Source organism: Geospiza fortis, unplaced genomic scaffold, assembly GCF_000277835.1.
Source record: "Geospiza fortis unplaced genomic scaffold, GeoFor_1.0 scaffold275, whole genome shotgun sequence".
NCBI classification, from domain to species: Eukaryota; Metazoa; Chordata; class Aves; order Passeriformes; family Thraupidae; genus Geospiza; species Geospiza fortis.
The window spans coordinates 542,141-566,138 of record NW_005054341.1 but is presented as its reverse complement, the minus strand read 5'-3'; the positions used below and the strand labels follow the sequence as shown (position 1 = coordinate 566,138).

Below are 23,998 nucleotides of genomic sequence, written 5' to 3'. Positions count from 1 at the left end.
TCGCCTCTTCAGCTGTCAGGGTGGTTAAAGTCCCTCACAAGAGGGGAGAACCAGGACCTGTGTATTGAGGCTGCTTTGAGCACCCTGCATTGTGGCATCACAGTGGTGATGGAATAAGGAGGCTGTGTCCTGTGCAGGACACCCACTGCAGTCCCTAAGGGATGGGGGAATAGGAAAACCTGCTTGGCCTGGAGGAGGCAGAGCCACCCACAGCTCCCCTGCCATCAGGCTGGCCTGGGACAGCGTGACACAGAGCAGCCCTGCAGGCACGCAGCCCCTCAGCCGGGGGCAGTACCTGAGCAGCTGACATCCCAGCTGCCCCTGGCCCAGCAGGCCAAGGACAAGGGAACAGCGCAGCGTCCCGAGGCTGTGGAGCGTAGCTGGGATGCTGACAGAAGGCTTGGCACATCCGGAAATGCCATGGCAGGATCCCCAGATGTGGTGAGGCAGAGGCAGACAGGTCAGCATGTTCTCCCGCTCCCTGCCCACCCCGTGGGCCTGGGGACACAGGGACAGCGGGCTCAGGTGGGGCTGCTGTCCTCACAGGGCAGGTGGCGGCTGCCACCATCGGCTACCACGATGGCCAGCAGTACGCAGCTGAGTCGGAGCGGCTCAGGAAGGCCAGGCTGCGTGTGGAGAAGGCCATTAAGGTGAGGGGTTCGGTTCCACAGTGCCCCGAGATGGCACATGCTGGCATTTGTGCCCCTGTGGCTCAGCAGAGCCGGCCCGGAGCGCTGGGAGGGCAGGCTGAGCTGGCTGCTGTCCCGCAGGAGAAGAAGATCTTCACCGTGCACGGCCCCTACCCCGTCATCCGCCGGCTGCTGCGCGCCCGGGGCTGGGTGGAGAGGAAGCTGCCCCTCAATCGCAAGCAGCTGAAGCAGCAGCCTGCCGACCAAAGCAAACAGCAGCTGGACAAGGGGGCAAGCGGTGGCGGTGATGAGCAGGGGGAGGCAGTGCTGAACCCACCTGGTGGGGCACAGCCTTCCTTGGGCACCGCAGAGCCCCTGCAGCACCCATGTTGCACAGCACACAGTAAGGAGAACGATGGGGAAAGGGAAGATGAAGACGAGAAGGAAGACAAGGAGCAGTGCAGTGAGGACTCTGAAGACATCCATGACCTCATGGTTAGCTAAGGGGGCTAGGGCTGAGCTCTGCCACAGCTCCCCACGTCCTCCCCTGGCACCCTCAGGAGCAGGGCTCAGCCTGGGGCAGGATGGGGGCTCCCTGGCTCACCCCAGCCCACTCCCTCCTGCAGTCCTTCCTGGTGCAGGACCAGGTGCCAAACTTCCTCTGGACCATTCGCCTGAGCAGCGTTGACCAGGAGCTGCTGGCGAGGATTGAGGTGGTGAACCGCTATCCCCGGCTGGCCGCGCTTTGCACCAAGGTGGGAGCATGGGGGCCTCAGGGAGGGGACACAAGGGGTGCAGGTGTCCAGAAGGAAATGACCAGCTTCTCTAAACAGGAGGGGCTGTGCCAAAGCCTGCAAAACTTGTCCTGGTTTGAGCAAGTTGACTTCAACACCTTTTTCCCCCGGTGCTACCGGCTGGGGTTTAAGGACGAGACGGAAGCCTTCATTGGTGAGCGTGGGGCTGCTGCCCTCCTGTCACCCCTTGTGCTCCAGTCTTCCCATGTCCTGTGCAGGACTGGCTAGGGATGATGCTTCCCTCTTGCAGACGATTTCTGCCTGACAGCAGCTCGCAGCCTTCTCAAACTGGCCCTGCAGAAGGGCGGGGACAGGCCAGTGGGGACAGAGCAGCCCTCAAAACCCGACGAGGTGCCCGGTGAGTGCATGGAGCTGGCTGAGCGGGGCGGAGGCGAGGGATGAACCGGGGAGTTCAGGGAGTGTCTGAGAGCTCAGCTTGGAGGCTGAGCCTCTGCTCATGTCTGTGGCTTAGAATCCCTTACTCCAACCCCTGCCCTAGCTCCAAAGGCACCTGTCCCACAGGAAGGCTCAGTGCTTTGCTCCCAAGGCTGGCATAGGAGTCATGAATCTCATCTCATGCTGTCCACAGCAGGGCCGCACTCCCCCCTGTATCCCGAGCTGCTGGAGGAGGCCCTGGAGGTCTGTGAGCAGCACCTGGGTGTTCTGGGGCACCAGGACATCGACAGGAGCACCCCGTCGCCCTGCCGGACGTGCATTGACTGGGACCGCTTCCTGCCGGAATACTACCGTGTGGCACAGTGGGTGCTGGGCGGGACGGGGCAGGGGGGACGGTGGTGGGGCCGGTGCTGAACCCCGTGTCCCCCCACAGTGAGGGGGCCAGGCTGGAGCTGGGCAGGGAGCAGCAGGAGCGGTGCCAGGAGCTGCTGCAGCGCCTGGAGGAGAAGCTGCCGCAGCTCGGCATAGAGGGCAGCCTCAACGTCTGGATCGTCAAGCCCAGCGCCAAATCCCGCGGCAGGGGTAAGGCTGGGGGAGGCGTGGGGCACACGCATGCCCGCGGAGAAGGGGTCCCACCGTCCCTGTGTTGCCCAGGCATCGTGTGCGCGACGCGGCTGGAGGAGGTGCTGGAGCTGGCGCAGAGCTGCGTGGGCCCCCCGGCGGGCATGTGCGAGTGGGTGGGGGAGAAGTACGTGGAGCGGCCGCTGACCATCTTCAACACCAAATTCGACATCCGGCAGTGGTTTGTGGTGACCGACTGGAAGCCACTGACTGTCTGGTTCTACCGAGACTGCTACCTGCGCTTCTGCTCCCGGCCCTTCTCGCTGTGCCCCCTGGAGCCGTGAGTGTCCCCCCTGAGCCCCGGCTGGCGCTGCCCAGCCCCTCGGTCGGGGCAGCGTCCCCCCTGTCCCAGACCCGCTCTCCCTGTCCCAGCGCCAGGCACCTCTGCAACGTCTCCATCCAGAAGCGGTACAAAACGTGGCAGCCGGACCCCCGCGTGCCCCCCGACAAGATCTGGTCCAACAAGCAGTTCCAGGCCCACCTGGCGTGGTTGGGGCGGGCGAACGCTTGGCAGCGGGGGATGGTGCCCGGCATGAAGGCGGCGATCCTGAGCGCCCTGCGCTGTGCCCGGGACGAGGTGGGCTCCCGCAAGGGCAGCTTTGAGCTCTTCGGGGCCGACTTCCTCATCGGGGAGGACCTCCAGCCCTGGCTGCTGGAGATCAACTCCTGCCCCACCATGAGCCCCTCCTCGGCGGTGACGCGCCAGCTGTGCGCCAACGTCCAGCGGGACACGCTGCGCCTCGTGCTCGACCGCAAGGACAACCCCACCTGCTCCATTGGCGCCTTTGAGCTCCTTTATAAGGAGGTAGGCTGGGGGCTGGGGACAGCCACCCCCCAGGCACCCTGAGCCCCCACTGCCCCTTGTGTCCCCCTGCAGGCAGCCGTGTCCTCATGTCTGACTGTGGGGCTGAGGCTGATGGTCACGGGCTGTTCCCTGAAGAAGCCTCAGTCGGCGAAGCATCGATCCCAGGACAAGCTCCCCAGCTCTGCACCCTCAGGGAACAGAGCCACCAAGGTCCACAGGTCGAGGGTGGCACAGGAAAAGCTGCCTCCTATGGGGCTGCAGGGCAGCCGCTGCCTGCCCAAATCTGACCCTCCAGCACTGCCACAGCCCCCGGACTGCTCTGCTGGGAGCCAGGAGCTGCCATGGCTCCTTCACCTCAATGGGCAGCCCGAGGAAGCTCAGCCCCTGATCAGTAGCTGTTCCATGGATAGAGTGACAGGACCACCAAGCCAGGGAGCCGCCAGGAGCTCCCAGCGACCCCCAGGTTACTCTGCTGGAGACCAGGAGTTGCCGTGGCTCCTTCACCTGGTGGTCGGGCAGCCCCAGGAAGCTGAACCCCAGACAGCTTTGCAGCCGACCACCAGCTGTCCTCTGCACAGGAAGCCTGTGCCACTGCCCCGGGGAGTGACCAGGAGTCCCTGGCTACCTCCGGGCGGTTCTGCCAGGAGCCAGGAGCTCCTCCACCTGGCTGGGCAAGCCGAGGATGCTGAGCCTCAGTTAGCTCGGCCCCCGATCAATAGCCGTCCCCTGGACAGGTTGTCACCACGCCAGGAAGCGCCCAGGAGGCCCAGGCGACCCCCAGGGCACCAGGGATTGCCCCGGCTCAGTCAGCCGGGCGGGCAGCCCCAGGCTGCTCGGCCGCACAGAGCTCTGCCCCCGATCAGTGCCCGTCCCCCGGTGCGGGGGCCTGTGCCACAGCCCCGGGCAGCGCCCAGCAGACCCTGGCGGCCCCCGGGCTGTGCACCGACCCCCGCAGGGCTTCCTGCCAGGCCAGCGCGCCTGCCGGCGCTGTGACAGCCCCGGGACCCCAGCCCCTGCCGGGAACGGGAGAGCGCGGCAGCTCCCCAGGGGATGCAGAGGACCTGGGACACAGAGACACCCCCACGAGGTGACAGCGCCCTGGCCGTCCTGGGTGGCTAACACAGCAGCACCCGGCGGGAACAGGAGCCCAGTGCTGTGCTGCAGTAGCCACCTCAGCCTGCACGCCTGCTTTAATAGACTTTCGTGAGAAGGAGCCTGGCTGGACCTTCTGTGTGCGGGAGACGTGGACACAGCTGGGGCTGATGCTGCAGGCAGGACCTGGGGCTGCCAGGGCAGCTCCTCTGCTGGCTACAGACACGGGAGGCAGGGAAAGCTGCCTGTGCTGGCCCCTGCCAGGCAGAGCTGTGGCAGCGGTGACATTGCCGCACCCCTGGGAACTGGTCAGGCACAGAGTGCTGGCAGGGCTGGTGCCCCCTGACACGCCAGGGGCATGGCAGGAGGAACCCCATCCTGTGGGCGTGCCAAGAGAAGAAGTGGGTGCATGAGCCTGCCAGCAGGTGGGGATTAGTGGGCTGGCAAAGGGAAGTCAGGTGTCCTCAGGGGTGCCCTGTGGGCTCCTGGGGCTGCTCGGATGTACAGGAAAGGAGGTGGGGGGAGTGCAGTGGGGCCCTGGGGCAGCACCAGCTCCTGCAGGTTCCGTTTGTGATGAGGTAACCCGCCCTGTTACAGAATCCCAGAATGGCTGGGGTTGGAAGGGACCACAGTGGGTCATCTGATGCCACCTCCCTGCTCCAGCAGGTGATCCCAGAGTACATGGCGCAGGATTGTGTCCAGGCAGTTCTTGAGTGTCTCCAGGGACATTCCTTAGTGTCTCTGGGGATCTGTTCCAGTGTGTGGATGCTGGCAGAGAGCACGCAGGATCTCGTGGCTCTGCAGTGCTTGTGCCCAGTGCTGGCTGCTGTCCCCGAGGGTGGCTGGGCTGGGCAGACGTGACCAGTGCATGGTACATCAGCTGCAGAAAAAGGCTGGTGCTTCTGGCAGAGTTCTGATGTGGAGTCTGGAGCTGAGAGAGCCAGCCACTCTGCTGTTAGAGGCAGCTCCTCAGGCCTCCTCTCTCCAAGAGAGCTCTTCCTCGCTGGGGAACTCCTGCTGCATTAAGGTCCAGACAGACCATTTTCTGCTGGCTGCAGTCACCAGGGCCACTGGGAGCAAGTGGAAGAGAAGCTGGATGCAAGGGGAAAATCAAACCTGGCCAGCAGCAGGGGCCATCTCCTGCATCAGTTTGGATCATGTACCCATGTTGGTGACTAGCCCCTGAAAAGGCTGTTTGGCAGGGCAAATACTGAGGGGGGACCATCTTCTGTTCCCCCAGGAAATCCTTACTGGCGTCATCCTCGTGCCTTCTCAAACCAGCCAGAACGGGCTGCAGACTCTCCCAGTCCTCACATGTTGCTCCACACAAAAAAGGAGAAGAGCTGACTTAACTGGCATTTTGTTATCTACCACTCAGTCAGAAAACCCAGTGCTCAGAAAACCTTTTTGCATGACTGGTCAATTCATTCAGATGCCAGTGGCCCAGAGGCAGAAGTGGAGCAAATGGAGGGGCTTGGCTGACTCAGGATGAATCTTTCAAGACTGTCCTCAAGGGTGGCAGTGAGGATGTATTTAGAGACTCCCGTTGTACATCAGAAGTGGGGTAGGAGAGTCTCTTGCATGAAGCAGTGACAGCAGCACAGGAAGGTTTTAGGGATGTGAGAGCAGGTGTCACAAGGGGAGTCAAAGGATGAAGCTCCAGAACTTAAATGACATCAGCAGAAATAAGGGTGTTGAACAAAGAGCTGGAAGTAAGCTGTGAGAGAGGGAAGAAAACTGCTAATGGAGTGGTTATGGAAAAGCTGAGTGATCATTTGGTGGATGGTTTTAAAGGGGGCCAAGGGATAGTCAGACAGAGAGAGACCTTGGTAATAGAGAGGAAAGCTCTGCTCTCCCAAGTGACAGATACTTCTGGGAAGCTGAATCAGTTGTGTGCCAGAAAACGTACTGAGAACAAGGAAATTTGCAGGCAGGAGTTCAAACAGATTGCTGCCGTGACTCAGTCTCTTGAGATGGGTGACACAAGCAAAAAATAAATCAAAGGGGGCAACCAGTGCAGAAGAGTTAAGCAGACAGAGAGAAGCAACAAAAAAAAGGAAAGGAAAGATGAACTCTCCACATGTACACAACCTAAGGCCAGAGGAGTTGAATGCTAGTGCTGGGTCACAGGCAGGCTGTCACCTAACCTTAGCCACACTTTGTGATTTGCCTTTGAGGTTCAAACGCTTGTGAAGCCTCCAAGGATTGTCTCAGCCTAGCAGACGTACCCTGAGCTGGCTGCTCTTGCTGCCTCAGAGTGCTTCATGTCCTGCTGGATTCCTGCACACCTACTTGCCTGTTCCATCCATGCCCCACCAGGCAGCCCTCACACACCTACCCAAACACAAAGGGGCACACTGAGTCCTTTTGTGCAGTTCCTCGTTCCCAAGGCCCCCCTAAGCCTCCCTGGAGTTTTCCCAGGCTGCCTCTGCTGTGGCTGTTCAAGGAGGAAGATGTGAGCACAGTCACCTTGTGCTAGCAAACAGGACATCTAGTCATCACTTTGGTACTACAACAGCTTCAGTAAAAGGCACAAAATAACATTTATGTGATAAAAATCCCTCTCACCTCTGTCCTCAGATTAATCTTACAGGTGGCCTACATCAGTACATGTATTTTTCCCAATTTATCATATATTTTATTAGGTATGTATTTGTGACTGAAATACAAGAACCTGCTTTTTCCTCCCCATTTTCAACACATTTACCATTCATTTGGGTTTTTCTGAAAGGCAACTTGCAACACAAATATTGTTCTAGTCCCAGTAATCTGTGTTCATACAGTAGTGGAAAACAGACAAAAATTCCACAAGTGGAATTCCTGGGCTGCTGCAAGCACAGTGGAGCTAATAAATACATTTACAGCTTAGGACTTTTGAATGGCTCCTGAATAACCAGCTTTATCAATTGTTTGAGACTGAACCCCAGGAAATTAAATTTAGCATTACTACTGCCACAAATCTCTTGCCATAGCTCCAAGGAACACCTCATTTATAATATCAGATCAGGGAGGACTCTCAGCAAGAGGAATTGTATTGACTTAAATGGGCTGGAGGAAGGAGCATTCCCTCATCCCTAAGTAAGGGCTTCGCTTCCTGCTCCCAAGGCTAAATCATGGTATGTTGGCATTATAGGCCATGGAGACCTCCTGGAAGAAGGCAGAGGGAAGAAAAATAAAGTGGCAGAGTATTTGGTGTGTGTGGTATTACAGAAGGATGGGGTTAATAAATCCTCTCCTACTAGCAGCAGTGCCTGTACAGCCCAACAGCTCTCCTGTGGCACAGGGATGGCAGGGAAATCCAACACTCTGGAGCTGCTACAGCCTGTGGCATGCTGCTACAGGGGAAACAGAGCCCAGGGACCCCCAAAGGCAGGGGAGCTGTAGAAACACAGACAACAGTCTACAAACAGGAATCTGCTAGTTTTGTGCAATGCAGCTCCTAGCTGGTGACTAAGGATGCCAGAAGGAGCCTGGCACATCACAGGGAATTGCTGTTGAACTGTGCAGCCATTACACAGGACCAACAGAAACATTCACAAGAGCCAGAAGTAGCTTCAATTGCCTATTAATTCTGGATGCCTGTCAGCAATTGTTATCTGATGGGCCAGAGCGAGCTGGCATCTTCTACAGAGGAAAAAAAGAAATCAAATCTAGCCATTACTTAAAAGAAATAGCTAAAGAATCATTTCATCATGACTTTCATCCCCTTTGCCTCTTAGCCCCCCTTGACAATGGCTGGTTTCTCCTGGCAGCACTCCCCTCTGAGCTTGCTGGAGCTCTTGGCCCTGTTCTTCCCCACCACTCACCCTGTCCCAGCCAGAGGGGTCACAGGTGAAGGTGAAGGTGCAGGGCGCCCCTCCCAGCTGCCTTGAGCTGCCGGGGAATTGCCAGCAGCTGGGCCATCCCCTCCCAGCCTGAGCATTCAGTGCTTTCTCCTTGTCACCGTGTGGCTGTGAAACCTTTGAAGCTTTCCTGAGTGAACAGGTTTGAATTTATTGGTAAACAAGGAATATCCACCTCTGACAGTCAAACCTGTGTGTGCTGACAGGCACCATCCCTATTTGAAACACTGATTTGCATCTTTTTGTAAATGAGTTTGCTGGGGCCAGGCTTGTGCAGTGTGCTTTCAGTGTGGGAGGAAGCTTTACCTGAATGTAAAAATATTCGGTGACAATGAATTTCAGAGATGTGTGTTGCTCTGCTTACAAAAACCAAGTCTAATGTGACCCTTCAGCAGTCACAGCAGGATCTGAAAACTGCTGAAATATGGTCATTTTAAATAAAATTTTCATGGGGTTTGTAATAAAAACTTTTGAACTGACCATTTTCTGTCAGGCTCAGGATAGGGTTGTAAATTAAAAAAAAAAAAACAAACAAAAAACCCCAAAGAAACAACAACCTCAAAAAGAAACAAACAAAAAACCAAAACCAAACCCCTTCATGTTTAATATCTCTGTTCTAACAGACTTTTGAGACTTAGCATCAATAGTTTTCACTAGAATGAATAACAGCAAATCTGTGGGCTTTGGGCAGTTCTGTTTCCTTGACTCTATTTGCATGCTTATCCAGTCAGGGAAGACAAACAATTGCTTGTGACAGGTCTGACCCATCAGCACCAAACATTCAGCTGCAAGGCTGAATGTAAACTACTGCCTGTTTGCAGGCAGTGCTGGCAGCAGTCTCAGGAGCTCAGGAGAGGCTGCATCTCTCCAAACCGTGACACAAGAGAGGGGTTGCTGTAAATCCCCACCGAGGAGCTCAGGAGAGGCTGCATCTCTCCAAACCGTGACACAAGAGAGGGGTTGCTGTAAATCCCCACCGAGGAGCTCAGGAGAGGCTGCATCTCTCCAAACCGTGACACAAGAGAGGGGTTGCTGTAAATCCCCACCGAGGAGCTCAGGAGAGGCTGCATCTCTCCAAACCGTGACACAAGAGAGGGGTTGCTGTAAATCCCCACCGAGGAGCTCAGGAGAGGCTGCATCTCTCCAAACCGTGACACAAGAGAGGGTTTGCTGTAAGTCCCCACTGAGGATCTCTTTTTGCTTTGGTCCTGCTGCTCCCTGGGGAGCCTTGGGGTGCCATTGCACATGTGCTGGGAGCAGGGTAAAACAAGATCCTTGCTAGACCCCTAGATTTCAAATCCTGCCTGAACCTTCAGAAGAGTTTTCTGAGATGTCATGAACACCATTCAACCCGCCCACATCTCCCAGTTCATTTATCTCACACTCTGTGCCTTGGGGCCTGGCTTGGTACCATGTACAACGCACCTGAGAGACTCTGCACAGCCCTGTCTTTGGTTTATCCTCAGACACTGACATTTTCAGTCTCAAACTCAGCTGCAGCAAGAAACTGTGGTAAAGAGGTCCTGAGTCCAGTTCAGGTATGGAGCTCCCAACCCAAAATCTGCTCGAGAATCTTGTGTTAAAGGGGCACTAGAATAAAAACCAACAACTAGGCAGGTCAAGCTTCAGTACCACACCTCATCTCCTGCCTCTCCTTCGTGCTTTGAAGGGCTGCCCATCCCTCCCTGCACCTCCCTTCCTCCTGATCAGGAGCACTGCCAAGGCCTCCTAAGAGCGTGGGAGGAGGAGAAGCAAGGATGGCACCCTGGCAAACACCATCGTGGCACAGCAATGCAAAAAGACCATTCTCCTTGCTTTAGTAGTAAAAAAAATGCCTTCTAATTCCAAAAGGCTTACACTACAGCAGCTGAGACATCAGTACTGTTTCACTGGGTTCTCTGCCCAGGGTCCTGACAACATTCAGAAATTTGCCTGGAAGCAATAAACTAAGCCAAAAAAATTACAGCACAAGTGAAAGGCTCAGTTGAAAGTCACATCCAAACAGGCAAGACACAGTGCCAAAGCAGTCAGCAGCCTGGTAGATATTTTAGGCTATTTAATCCTTCAAATAAATGCCAAGTATCTACCTGCAAGTCCTCAGCAGGGAGCTTTGCTTCAGTGAGGAGTTCACTTCAAAGGAAGGCAGTTGTTGGTGCCTTCCTTCCACTGGAGCTTCTAATCACATCAAGTTAAATAATTATTTAATACTAATAAATGCAATACCACACAAATAATTGGATCCCTACCAGTCCTGTTTTAGGGAGGCTCCCCCATCCATAGAGCTGAATTACTTTGTGAGGACATCACCCGTGTTTGGGGTCTGCTCCTGGGGGCAGGGGCACGGGGTGGCGATGGCACAGGGGGCACAGGGGCGGTTTGCCCACATGCCGTGAATAAAAGTCACTGTCAGGGCAAAGATCCCTCCACAAGGCTTTTGCCTCGGCTGAGCAGGAGGGACCCAGCATTTGGCACGCTCTATTTTCTTCCCAGCCCAGAGCAGCACTTGGGGCACCGCTGTCAATCCCGGCTGCTTTTCGCCTTCCTTGCGAATATTAATCCGCTACATTTTCCCCGTGGGGGCAGCTGACAGGAGACAGGTCCTGGCGCAGAGCACAGCCAGAGGACAGAGCTCTGTTTGCGTTCCTCCAAGGGCAGCAGCGGTGCAGGGCCGAGCCCGGCAGTGCCCGGCCGGCAGGGACACGCCCCCAGCCCCGCAGGCCGCTCTCCATCACTCCCAGGAGGAGCCGGCAGGGACACGCACCCAGCCCCGCAGGCTGCTCTCCATCACCCAGAGGAGCCGGCAGGGACACGCCCCCAGCCCCGCAGGCCGCTCTCCATCACTCCCAGGAGGAGCCGGCAGGGACACGCACCCAGCCCCGCAGGCTGCTCTCCATCACCCAGAGGAGCCGGCAGGGACACGCCCCCAGCCCCGCAGGCCGCTCTCCATCACTCCCAGGAGGAGCCGGCAGGGACACGCACCCAGCCCCGCAGGCTGCTCTCCATCACCCAGAGGAGCCGGCAGGGACACGCCCCCAGCCCCGCAGGCCGCTCTCCATCACTCCCAGGAGGAGCCGGCAGGGACACGCACCCAGCCCCGCAGGCTGCTCTCCATCACCCAGAGGAGCCGGCAGGGACACGCCCCCAGCCCCGCAGGCCGCTCTCCATCACTCCCAGGAGGAGCCGGCAGGGACACGCACCCAGCCCCGCAGGCTGCTCTCCATCACCCAGAGGAGCCGGCAGGGACACGCCCCCAGCCCCGCAGGCCGCTCTCCATCACTCCCAGGAGGAGCCGGCAGGGACACGCACCCAGCCCCGCAGGCTGCTCTCCATCACCCAGAGGAGCCGGCAGGGACACGCCCCCAGCCCCGCAGGCCGCTCTCCATCACTCCCAGGAGGAGCCGGCAGGGACACGCACCCAGCCCCGCAGGCTGCTCTCCATCACCCAGAGGAGCCGGCAGGGACACGCCCCCAGCCCCGCAGGCCGCTCTCCATCACTCCCAGGAGGAGCCGGCAGGGACACGCACCCAGCCCCGCAGGCTGCTCTCCATCACCCAGAGGAGCCGGCAGGGACACGCCCCCAGCCCCGCAGGCCGCTCTCCATCACTCCCAGGAGGAGCCGGCAGGGACACGCACCCAGCCCCGCAGGCTGCTCTCCATCACCCAGAGGAGCCGGCAGGGACACGCCCCCAGCCCCGCAGGCCGCTCTCCATCACTCCCAGGAGGAGCCGGCAGGGACACGCACCCAGCCCCGCAGGCTGCTCTCCATCACCCAGAGGAGCCGGCAGGGACACGCCCCCAGCCCCGCAGGCCGCTCTCCATCACTCCCAGGAGGAGCCGGCAGGGACACGCACCCAGCCCCGCAGGCTGCTCTCCATCACCCAGAGGAGCCGGCAGGGACACGCCCCCAGCCCCGCAGGCCGCTCTCCATCACTCCCAGGAGGGCTCTCTCCCCGTCTGGCCCTGCTGCGGGGCTTTCGCTGCAGTTTTCTGCCGATCTCTGCTGCCCTCTGCTGATGCGCGGCCGAGGCAGAGAGGAGAGCCCTCCTGAGGAACCAAAGCCTCGGTCCTTTGCAGCAAAATCTCACTCTCAGCCTCATTAAAACCCCAGCGTAGCACAGCTGGTTCTTCTTTGTCCCCAACACCAACCTTAAAGTCACTCGGTGAAAGATTTCTTGTCTAATAACACCACAGGGAATTCACTGAAAAGTTAATTCATCCTTATTACCTCACGTCAGGTAAATACTGGTTTAATCAATTTACAGACTTCAGTATTAATTGGAAAAAAAAACAAAACAAGTAGGATGAGGGTTAAAGACACTTGAATTTCTGTCTGAATCAGGAGCCATTCTGAGAAACTTAGCCCTGCCCCATCCACTGCTGCTTACAACCCCACATTTAGATCAGGCATCAATTTTCCATCACCAAATCAGGGAAGGGCTACCTCTCACAGGGTCTTGCCCCGACCCTGTGCACAGCTCTGGGGAAAAGCCCAGGGGAGGATATTCTCTGATCCCTGCCAGATGCAATTTCCAAACAAGTTAAGACAAAAGCTGCCTTTCTCATGGAGATAAACGCTGTGGCAAGCGAGCAGGGATGGACCCAGACTGCTGCATATTCCAACAGGCTTCCTTTTCTCCTGAGCTCTGCTGTTCCCATCACCTGCTGCAAAACAGATTTTTACACCACTCACAGACTGCTCTGCCTCTGCTGCATGTGCTCAGACCAGTTGAGAGGAGAGAAAAATCCCCATTAGGCAGGCTCCTGGCTGAAGAGGCAGCTCTGCTTCAAGCCTGCTCCTCCGCTGCCTCTCAGCATTCTCCTGGACAATCTCCACGGCTCAGTGCTGCTCCACGGGGCCCAGAAGGAAATGCTTCCCTGAAGCACCTGCCAGAGAGCTGAAAACTGCCAGCAGGCTATTCCTATGGCACTTCACTCGGTCACGGTAGGGAGGCAATGCAGCCCTGTGGATAACACACCGACCCAGAAACCCAGCCTCTTGTTTCTCTGCTGCATCTCTAGGAACGAGCTCCCTTCCTCCATGCTTGAACTGCCGCCTCTGCAAAGAGAGAGCATCCTTTCCCCCGTAAAGCAGCGTGAGAGCTGTTGATAACAAGATTTATGATTATTGAGGAGTTATTTAGTACAGCTTTTAGATCCTGCTCCATTGATTTTGCCTAACAGACTCGCTCGGCTCCCTCCTACCGGTGAACTCACACCGGCCCTCCGGTACCTCCTGGCCGTGCTGGTTGTGCAGGAGGATCCTGGCACTCAGAGCTGCTCAGAGAGCCATGGTCACAGGGGATTTACAGGCCAAATTACAGCTGGGATATAACCTTGTTTCTTTCTTTTTGTATCACCCCCTTGGACGGGGTGCTTGCAACAAGCACAAACCACAACCACCTGTGTCATCTTTAACTCATGTGGCGCTTAAGAGGGTGAAACAGCTTTCTCTGATCAGCCCTGTGAAAAGTGAACAGTGAATGTAGATCCTAAAGCAGGTTGCTCCTCATCAGTCCTGCTGCTTCTATGACTTGTGGCCAGTTCAACAGCCCTTGTGAGCTCTGCTGCCCTGTGCTGCCCTGCTCTGCAGTCCCAGGGAAGTGATGGGTTATGCACTGGAGGGTTTCCCTGAGCTGATGCCTATTTTGATCCATAACGAGTCATTTTAAACAACTGTGCTGCAGGGCAAAGGGAGGTGCCTTGTCCAGGCCATGGTCTTTGGTTTTAGGTGAGGAGGTGGGTTAATAGCAGGTAAATGCACCTTCTGCCTCCAAGACTGTCCTAAGCTGCATTATTTGGAAGCAATTTTCCTTCACTGTTTGGCTCAGTGGGATTAATAACTAATAATTTAAAAAATTAAAAAGCAAGCCAATGTGTCAGAAACAGACTGCCTGATCATCCTTTGTGTGTGGATGTGTCTGAGCACACGAGGGACCAAGGGCCTGAGTCACTGAAGGGGAAGGTCTCAGGAAGCCCACATCAACACCAAATCATTCAGCAGCACTTCTGCTTTGTTTATGCAGTTGTCATTTGGCCACAGTCACAAAACCAAGTCTCCCTTCAAGCAGCTGAGCTGCCAGTTTGTGGTTCACTATGAAACAGCACAAACTCAGGGTGAGTGCTGCCTGTGCTTTGCCTCCCTGGTCCCCCATATCTGAATTAAACTGGGTAGGTTGGGAGACAATGCTGCAGGATTTTCCATTTCCTAATCTAGCAGACAGCAAGCCACCCCCAAACAGATCATCCTGCCCTGCCATTGCTTTGAAACCCAAATCAAAACCCAAGCAGGAGGTCAGTACTCCATTCTAGACCCAAAAGCCAGGTTTTCATTCAAACACTTTTGTTTTACTCCAAATCCCATTCAAAGAGCCTTACTAGACAGACAGTGTCTGCAGACAGGAGACATGAAAAATGCCCTGATGGGAGTTAGTGGCCATTGGAGCCTCTCTACAGCACCTCTGGGCCCTTTGCAGTTCAGAATGCAAATAATCATCACTGAACTGCGCTGACAGATTTGGATTTTCATTTACTTGGAGAGAATGGCCAGTCCTTAATAAGGTAATTAAAGGTCCTCTTTAATAACCCAGCACAAGAGATTTTCTGTCTCCTGGCTAGTGCCCGGTGTGACCGAAGTTCAGCTAAACTCGCTGACAACGAGCATCCATTTTCTCTCCCGTTTCTTGCCCGGGTTTTTAAAGCAGTGTGCTGCTGCAGGGATGCTCCCGGGAGCTCGGAGCTGCTGGGGCTGGCTCACAGCTCGGCTCGCTGCGCTCTGCCGGGCTCGGGGAGCCCTTCCCGGCCGCCCATCGGTCCAGGGGAGATCTCAGCTCCCAGGCCGGACTGCGGCAGCGCCCGGGGCGAGCCAGCCTGGCCGGAGCGCTCGCCAAGGCTGTGCTTGGAACCGCTCCAGCAGCGCTCGTCCTCAGTGCTGCGCTAATTCATCTATCACAGGGCTGTCGGGAGCGCACGCTCGTTACCCGCCGGCCGGATAGGGAAGAGGGGCTGGGGGAGCTGGGATGCTGGAGCTGCTTGCTTTATTTAACTCCAGAATTTTTTGCCTCCCGACGGCAGCAGCTTTCTGCCTGCGCCTCTCTAACGCTCTCTGTCACAGCCCCGGGCATCACAACAACTCTGATTTCTTAAAGACAGACACAAACTACATTTGTGCTGAATTATTTTTACCCATAGATATCACAGATGTGAAGACAGTACAAGGAGTGAGAGTTTTAACAAAACCAACCTGCCACACCTCAGGCCCAGCATTTCAAGATGCCTATGAATAATCTGGAGATTTCAGGTCAGCCAAAAGGCTGTTAAATTGTATCCATGAGCGTCTCTTTCTGAATTTCTAGTATAGCTGGATGGCAAAAGCACAGTGGACTCTCCCCTGCTGTCATCTTTGCTGGAAAACAGTCTCTCAGTTTCTGCTACCTGCTGTCATCCTTCTTTTGGTTTTGCTTTATCCCTCATGCCCTCTGCCTCATAACAACTGAAATCTGTGTGGCCTGCCTTGTTTCACCTCTTTTCTGCATCTCTCCAAGCCTGCCCCTCATCCTGGCTGCCCCTTCCCAAACAGGCACCACGCTGGTTTTCTCCTCTGCTCTAAGTGGTGATCCCACTACATCACTTCCAGCTCTGTGTGCTTCTCCCTCTTGCATCTGCCTCCTCCTCCCCACGGTTATCTTCTTTTTTTGGCCCTCCCTTCACTAAAACAGGCAATATTCCTGCACTGGAGGAAGCGCTCAGCACAGTCCTTGGGCAGGGTTTTGAATTCCCATTGCTTACAGAGTCTCCTTCAGTTACCCAAAAGGGAGCTCAGCAGATAAATTTTCAGCTGCCAGAGAGCAAAAGTCCTCAGGAGAATTCTCTATTTCTGTCGAGAGCTTCTCCATTGCTACAACCACATACCCAGATCATATATCCTAATATTTTTCCATGGGAAAAGACAAGTCAGCCAGAACCTTGTGACTTTCAAAAAGCAATCACTTATTATCTCACTGTTGCAACCAGTAATGCCTCGAGGAAACTTGTACTTCTGCTTGCAGCCAGGGCACCCACAAAGATTTCTTGTTGGCAGGATTAAAATCTGCACTCGTGCTGCCAAAATGCAAATGCCACTGTGAGCCAGCTGAGAGCACACTGTAGTTCCTACCCTTTAAATAATCCAGATGTGTGATTGACTGGTGTAGCTCACTCTGTGTGTTGGGTTCCCAGCTGCAGGTCAGAGCAGCAGGACGTGCCTGGAGCGTGTGTGACCACAACCTGCACACGGATAGCAGGGGCTGCTGGCACACAGGAGGAAGCAGGTTTGACAATTGCCACCAGGCTGTATTTCTGAAAAGCCAAACACTACCTGCAGCATTTCCTTGGGGAGTTCAGGAGCTCTGATCCTTACAGCTCCACGAAGCACAGGGAGCAGCAAAACCAGCCATCACTGCTGATGTGAGGTGCTGCAGCCACTGTGACCCACAGCTCTTCTTTCCCAGCCCTGGGTTTGGCCATGCTCTGCAGACAGGAGGGAGCACGATGCTCCAAGGCCAGGACACCAGCACACAGTGAAATGATCATGGCTTCCTGCTTCCAAGGAAGCTCAAGACTCCCACCTTAGTAGGAGTGGTGGCTCCCAAAGCTCTGTGATCTGCAGGACCAGACCAGCTCCATTCGAGCTGGTTAGATTTGGTCCCTCCTGCTCTCACTTGCTGCAGTTGCCAAGATCTGTCCCCACTTTGTGCCCAGCATGAGAGGACAAGGACACTCAGCTCTGGGAGCTCAAGTCATCCCCCATGGCCAGCACGGTGCAGGTGCCAGGCTGGGGTGGGTGGCAGAGTGTGGCAAACCACACACAGGGGCTTGGCAAGCCATGAGAGCACAGCAGCTTTAGCTGGAAATTGCAGCCCTCCCTTGCAGTGGAAGGATATGTGCCATGAGCATTTTCCAGAGCCCTGGATCTCCACCCTTCTGCGCTGACACCCCGTCCAGCACGTGCAGTGAGGTGAGTGCTACCACAGGGGAAGGTGCACCTCTGCAACCACCCCCGTACGCCCCAGCTCCACCTCCCTGTGAAGGTGTGATCCCAAGGATGACAAGGATAACAGACATCTCCAACAGCCTGGCTTCGATCAGGCTCTGTTTGCCCAGCTGCATACCATGAAAAGGTACCAAGAAAATCCGGCCTTGAGATTGGCTGCAAACTGCCATATACATCATCTACATTTACATATACGTGTAAAAGCTTAATATATATGTAAACTATATTTACATACAAACATATGTTAAAGCCTTTGGTAGGGTTGAATGATCCCCACAGGCTGAGCTATTTGAATTTCTCAGGGAAAGACTTAAGCTTAAAATCCCTAGTGCAGCCTAAGATATTTATATGAAAAAAAAATTAATATTTTTCAATAGTTGAAATTCTTAAGGCCTTAATCAGGTTGGAGGGATTTAGACATTAGATCAATATCTCATCACACGGAATATAGAATTCTTTTTTCTAAGTGCCTGCAATAATGATTTGAAAAGGAAAGAAAATCCTACCATTTTAGCAGACTTCTCCAAGTCCACACGAGACACAGTGTGCCACCCTTCTAGTTTCCAAAGCTCTGTGGCATTCCAAGGCATACCTGTAGAAAAGAGAAGTATTTTTATGGTAATCGTTTTAACACCTTTGACATTGTTTTGTAACTACCTTGGATCCCAATGTGCTTCACAAAGCTGCAGGGGGAGGTGAGGGCTGACGAGTCTAAATTTAAGGAGCAGGAAACCTGACTCACTGCTGGCACTGCCAGCCGGGGTGGTGTCTGCAGCACTCTGCCTCGCCCTGGAGCCCTTCTCCCTGCAGCCATTAGCTTCAGGAGACATGTCCCGGGAGCAGGAGAGGGTGAGAAAGCTGGCAGCGTCCCTGAATGTCTCCATCACCTGCTGCAGTGTGTCCTCACCCACCTTCCATTGCCGCACAGGGAAGGGTGACCCAGCCTGTGGGTGCCAGGCTGAGCAAAGATCCGTGTGACTATCTTGTGTGGGCAGGCCAAACCTAAACTTTGTGCTTTGCTTTAGGCAACCGGTTCTAAATAATAGTGAAAACTAACCCTTCAAAGCAGGCAAATAGCCTTTTCAACCACAATTAAAACCTGGGGGAATTTGTAGTTTCTGCTCCAAGCATTCTACATTTCTAATGACAAACTAGGAAAGGGGAGCGTATAAAGAGATACCTGGGTTTGGATAAAAAGTTGTGTTCAATTTTCAGAGATCCAGGTGCTGTTTAGAAACCTCTGAAAATGTGTTGCTGGTGAAAATGGAAACATTTTGACGACCATTTTTAAAAGACCATGAGAAACCTAGAGATGCCTTTCCTCTGGCCCTGCCCTCAGCTGGGACAATCCCTGACTGCCTGGGACCACGAGAGCTGTGGAGCATCACCCTACAAGCAGCCACAAGAGCCTCTGGGTCCATGCATGTCAATTCAAATTCTCTACTCATGAGACCCTCATGTCGTGGTGATCCTTTCTTTCCTATGCTACGAGCAGCAATCAGAGAGGCCTTTCTGGGGGGAGGAAACTGTGGTGAGTGAGGATAACATCTGCAAGGTGATGCTGCTGCTAACATTTCTGCACTGTGACTTCTGCCGCATGCAGAGCTCCTTGGAGACAGACTCCTCCAAAGCCATCTGCTTGTGAGGGTGATACCTCACATACCTCGGAGGGAACAAGCAGAAACCCAGCACAGCTCCCCTGCCCCCCTGGCTGACAACCCAGAGCCCAGAAAGGCTAAGACCAGCCAAGGAATTAAATATCGTGCTGGAAGACCAAAGCTCTCCCTCCCCTGAAAGAGAAGGTAAATATCTCTAGCATTTACAGTACCAAAGTTATATTGGAGAAGGCTCCCCCAGAGACACTGATTCAAAGGAAAGTGTTGCCGGGATTTTGGCTAGCACGTGGATTTAGTCCCAGCTGCCAAGCCATGTCCTGAGGGCAAGAGGGCCTGGGACAGCCAGGGTCACACAGCCCCTCAGCTGCCTGGCTGAGCAGCAGCAGAGCATTAGATAGAGCTGGAGGGGAAAATAATAGAGAAGGATAAAAATAAAAATACTCAAACTCCATCTTGTCATTAGTATATAAAAAAAAATTACTCAAACACCATTTTATCCTTAACAAAACAGGATCAGGTTACAATTTGGGGGTGCAGCCCTGCTCCATCACCCCCACCACTCTCCTGCTGCCAAATCCCTGACATAGACACCATCTACTGGAACAGCCCTGAGGCATGCGGCCTCACCAGCGCAGAACAGGGATTTCCTTGGGAACATCAGCTTTGCTCCAGAAACAGGGGGATGGCTGGTGTGCATTCACACTTCCTGGCTGTCAGCAAGCCAGGTCTGTCCCACAGTTTGGCTGAGCACTGGAGCTGGAAGCAGGAATAATCTGAGGTTGAAACGATGCTGCTGCTAACAGTGAGGAAAGCAACAATTTTGCCCTCACTAGCTACATCCCCAGTCCGCTGCTACCCTGTGTTGCTGTTGCTCCAGGCCCTGTGATGGTTTAAACCGCTGTGGGCTACCAGGGAGCTGCAGGCACTGAGCATCAGATCAGTTTTACCCAGCGTGCTCCTGACTCAGTCTCAGGATGCAGCACCAGGCAGCAGAAGCTGCCTTGCCCAGGAACCTTCTCCTCAATACGCAATTCCTGAATCTCTTCAAATAACCAAACTTCAGGAGGAAAGCGAGGAAGAAATGCCTGTGGGATTCACTTTGTTTCTGGGGAAATCAAAGGCAGCAAGGCACAACAAGACAAATCCCTCCCTGCTAGCACGGAATTGTGCTCGGCACGCAGAGCCCTTCCCACGGCACAGCTCGTCCCCAGTGCCTCCTGGGAGCAGCTGAGGCTGTGCAGCATGTCCTGAGACACAGACAGCTCCCCACCCTCCCCAGTGCCTCAGCAGTCTCTTTCAACCTTATCATGTAGCTGAATGTTTTCAGCTGCCTGGTTCGCTGCAGTCCTCCAAAATCCTGTCTGCAGATCTCGACAGCTCCATCCTCCTCTTGGGCAGGGACTGCCCGCTGTTCCCAGCACTGTGTCTGCACTTTCTGGATTTCAGCCTTGGAAGAAGTTCAGGACAGTCTGAACCAGGGGACTTCTCCCACCAAAAACTGGGAGCAGCAGCCTCAGACTCTGTCTGTATCCCCAGCTCCCAGTGCTGGAGCAGAGAGCAATCCCTTCTCCATCCTCTTTTGCCCTGGATGGCTGGCTGCAGAGTAGGGCTGCAGGGGTGGTGGTGGAGCAGCATGGCAGGGGGAGGCCCTCAGGGCAGTCACCAGAATGGCATTCCCACCAGCGTGGGCAGAGAAAGAAAGGGAAAATAGGTATTATAGGTATTTTCATTCTGTTGTGCAAACAAAGACTTCCTAGATTTAGAGCTTCTTGACCCATCTCACTTCTTGGACCCACTCCAGATCTTTCAGCCTGTCTTTGAGAGCTGGAGTCTGGCTCAACCCATCTCCAATATCCCTTATTTTTGATGGCTTCTCATCATGTCCCAGTTGATCCTACATTGGGTGGAAAGCACTGGATCCCTTGGCAAACACACACCCCCATCCCCAGCTCTGCCTTCCCCTTCTGCCCCTCAGCACCCCTGGTCAGCAAAGGGGCCCTCTGGGTTTCCCTGTTTGAAGTGGAAGCATTTGATTTGTGTCTCATTTTCCTGCAGAACAGAGTGTAGGTTCTTCCTCATTGCCAACCACCCCGTCAGCCTTCCCGGGGGGATATTCCTGTCCCCTGAGCCTGCTCTGTGCAGCGAACCCTCAGACACCAGCAGCAGCCTGAGCATTTGTCATTAACAACATGATTTCCTGGGGATTGGAGAGGGAACGTAACCCAGACCACCAAACACAGCTCTGAAATGATGAATCAGAAAAACAGGCACTCATTACACATCTCAGTTCTCACTGTAATGGCCTCCTTTAAATCAAAAAACAGCTCTTAGAGACTATACCTGGCCTTCCTCTCCATCCCTAAAGAGCCAAGGAGCCTACAAGTACTGACCAGGGCTGGATTCAGAGAAACTGAAGAATTTGTCTTGAAAGCTGACCCTTTTAAGGTGCTCAGTTGTATTTTGGCCTGACCACCAGGACTTGCAGCAGCCTGTGCACCTGAGCTCCCTTGCCCAGACTGAGCGCGTGCCTCAGGCAGATGGAGATGCTGAGGGCACAGAAGCCGCAGCAAAAGCAGCACTGCTTGAAAATCATTTAATCTCCAATAACTCACCAAAAGCAGCCTGGCTGCCACTAAAGCCATTCATTTCCCTTGCTCTGCCATGAGTATAACAGGGAATAGCTGCACTGGATGTTTTGTAGCTGCTCCCAGCCTAAAGCCCACTTTCCAAATTCCAGCCCGGAGAGAGCTTCCACTGCTGAGTAAGGAGCCCTGAAACTGGCCAGTGAGGCTTGGAAACAACAGCAATGGAAACAACAGCACTGCCTCCACTCAGGGAGCAGGGCCAGAGCTCAGAAATACCTTCCAGGGACAGTACATGAGAAGGCTGGAAATCATTCATAATTTTAAGAGAGCTGGAGACAGAACATTCCCTTACAGGTAGTAATGAAGGAAAGTACCTACACTTGTGGAAAGTTCTTGGCAGAAAAGCTGTAAAGAGCTCAGCAATATGAAAAACTCACTGGAGAGAAAGAAACTCTGCCTGGCTCAGGTACAACCCACATTCCTGGGCCTGTTGCCCCTCACTCAGCTGATATAAAGGATGTCCATGGGCAATGAGGTCAGATCCCTTGTGGCCACACCAGAGCTCAGACTTACAACCCAGCAAAGCTAAAGTACAGAAGAGGACAAGGCCACAGCTGCCCAAGTGTTTTCACAAATACCAGTAACTTTGTTCAGCTTCTGACTAAAGCTGTCAATACATGTGACCAGTAACATTTAATTTTTCTCCCCCATTTAGAGCAGCAAAAAAGCATCTCCAGCCATTTCCAGCACATGAAGAAACTGGAGGGGCTGGAGACTGAGTGGCTGCTGCTAATTTATTACAGTCAAGTGAGCAGCATCCCAATGTGCCATTGCGTTTGCAGGCTGATGGAAGAAAAGGAAAACAGAGGGGCTGACGAGGGTTATCAGACATTTCCTCAATGGTGCTGCCAGGTGTTCTGACCCATGCAAACCTCCCTCAGCACACAAATGTGTGACCCACATGTGTTGTGGGGCGCTGGCACCTCCCTGCCTCTGGGGAGCCATTGGGAAAGATCACATTTCCTTTTCCTGACTTAACAGGTTCCTTGTATTTCTTTGCAGCTGCAACAGCAGCAGCCTTCAGCAGCAGCACAGCAGCCTGCGGGCCCAGTCCAAATCTATGATTTCCTTCAGAATTTTCCATGGCAATGCTTCCTGCTGTCAGTTTGTATCTGCATCCCCATCGTGATGCGCTGGGCAGGAGAGAAGGGCTGGGGCAATGTTTCCAGCTGCCCTTGGCTTCCCAAGGAGCTCTGAGACTGCTTATTTCAGTGCTGCTTCAATGTTTCTCTCCTGTTTGAGAGTCTCAGTACATGATGCTCTACTTTGGGTAATTAATTTTTAAAGAAGCTGTGTATATTAATGCAAATTCTATTAGCGATGCCTCTTGGCAGCCCGGGTATTAAATACAGTGCCAGTAGCATGACAACACTTGACAGTCTCCACAGTGGTAAATCACATATATTATTATTTTATGCCACTCTTAATGCTTTTAAGACACATCCTTAAAATAAACTGGAATTGTTAGCATGCTTACACTAAAGCACAAAAATATTCCTTCTTAATTTAGCCAAGCGTATGTTCCTATTGGAGCTGGAGATGCCAGATGAAGGCTGGCACACACCATGTGTGGTGTGAAGTGCTGGAGCTGTGCTGCCTTCAGAGGCATTGCAGGGGCTGATACCAACGCAGGCTCTGACTTGCTGTTCCTTTGGAGCCATCACTTGATATTCCACACTGGATGATTAGCATCAAGGGACAGCCACAGCATTTGACAGCAAGCCCAACTGCTCTGCAAAACTGTTTGGTGATGGAAATTCATAAATCTCTGCTTGTGTGCTGGCCACTAGAGAGGGACAGAGGAAGACGCTTTGCAAGTGCAAATCCCTGCTTGGAAGAGTTTGTAATGCAGAGTACAGTGGCAGCACTGTGTTGGATTCAGCCTTTCCACGAGGAAGGAGAAAAATCTGCTGACAGGTTATATTCCACAGCAAATAGATTGTGCTGACTGCTCACAAGTGAGCAGGAGTTGGACACAGGAAGGGCACTGTGCAGGATCCAAGCAAAGCTGGATCTTGCACAGCACAAGGCATGATGGAGAGAAAACTAAACAGGGCCACCATGTAAGGGCCTGACAGTTCACTGCTCTACTGGTCCATAAAGCAAAGTAAAGCTAATCTAAAGGTGTCAGCCCTGTGTGGCTCTTAAATGCAATGCCACAATATAGACAGATGGATTTCTAGTTTTTTCTTTTTTTTTTTTTTCTTAAAGCAGCACACAAGACATGAAGCAGTTCAGCTCTCAGAAGCTGGGATGCAGCAGAAGCAAGACTGCACAAATAACCTGAACTCAACATTGTAACAAAACCTGGAGCTGACCAGTTGCACTCTGGTCTTGGTCACAGCTTCACTTCACTATGCAGGAGGGGTAATGTGGCAGGAGTTGATGTTCTGCTCCAGCAAACACTGTTTTCCATCTCCTACCTCCATAACCTCAGCATCCTTCAGATGAAAGGGACGCTGAGTGCACTGCTAAGGCCAGGCTGCTCTCTGCCCCCAGGCATTCACCAGTGCTCAGCTGAGTTCACCTG

General features: G+C 54.0%; 1 protein-coding gene across 1 annotated transcript; it reads left to right on the top strand.

The window, feature by feature from the left end:
- Positions 1-420: 420 nt before the first annotated feature.
- LOC102036589 (tubulin monoglycylase TTLL3-like) lies at positions 421-4,238 on the top strand. Its single transcript, XM_031058323.1, is given in 11 exon segments — positions 421-460; positions 547-650; positions 771-1,124; positions 1,256-1,384; positions 1,463-1,577; positions 1,674-1,781; positions 2,013-2,181; positions 2,253-2,401; positions 2,474-2,720; positions 2,813-3,573; positions 3,724-4,238. Coding segments are annotated over 11 exon segments (2,691 nt in total).
- The last annotated feature ends 19,760 nt before the right edge of the window (positions 4,239-23,998 follow it).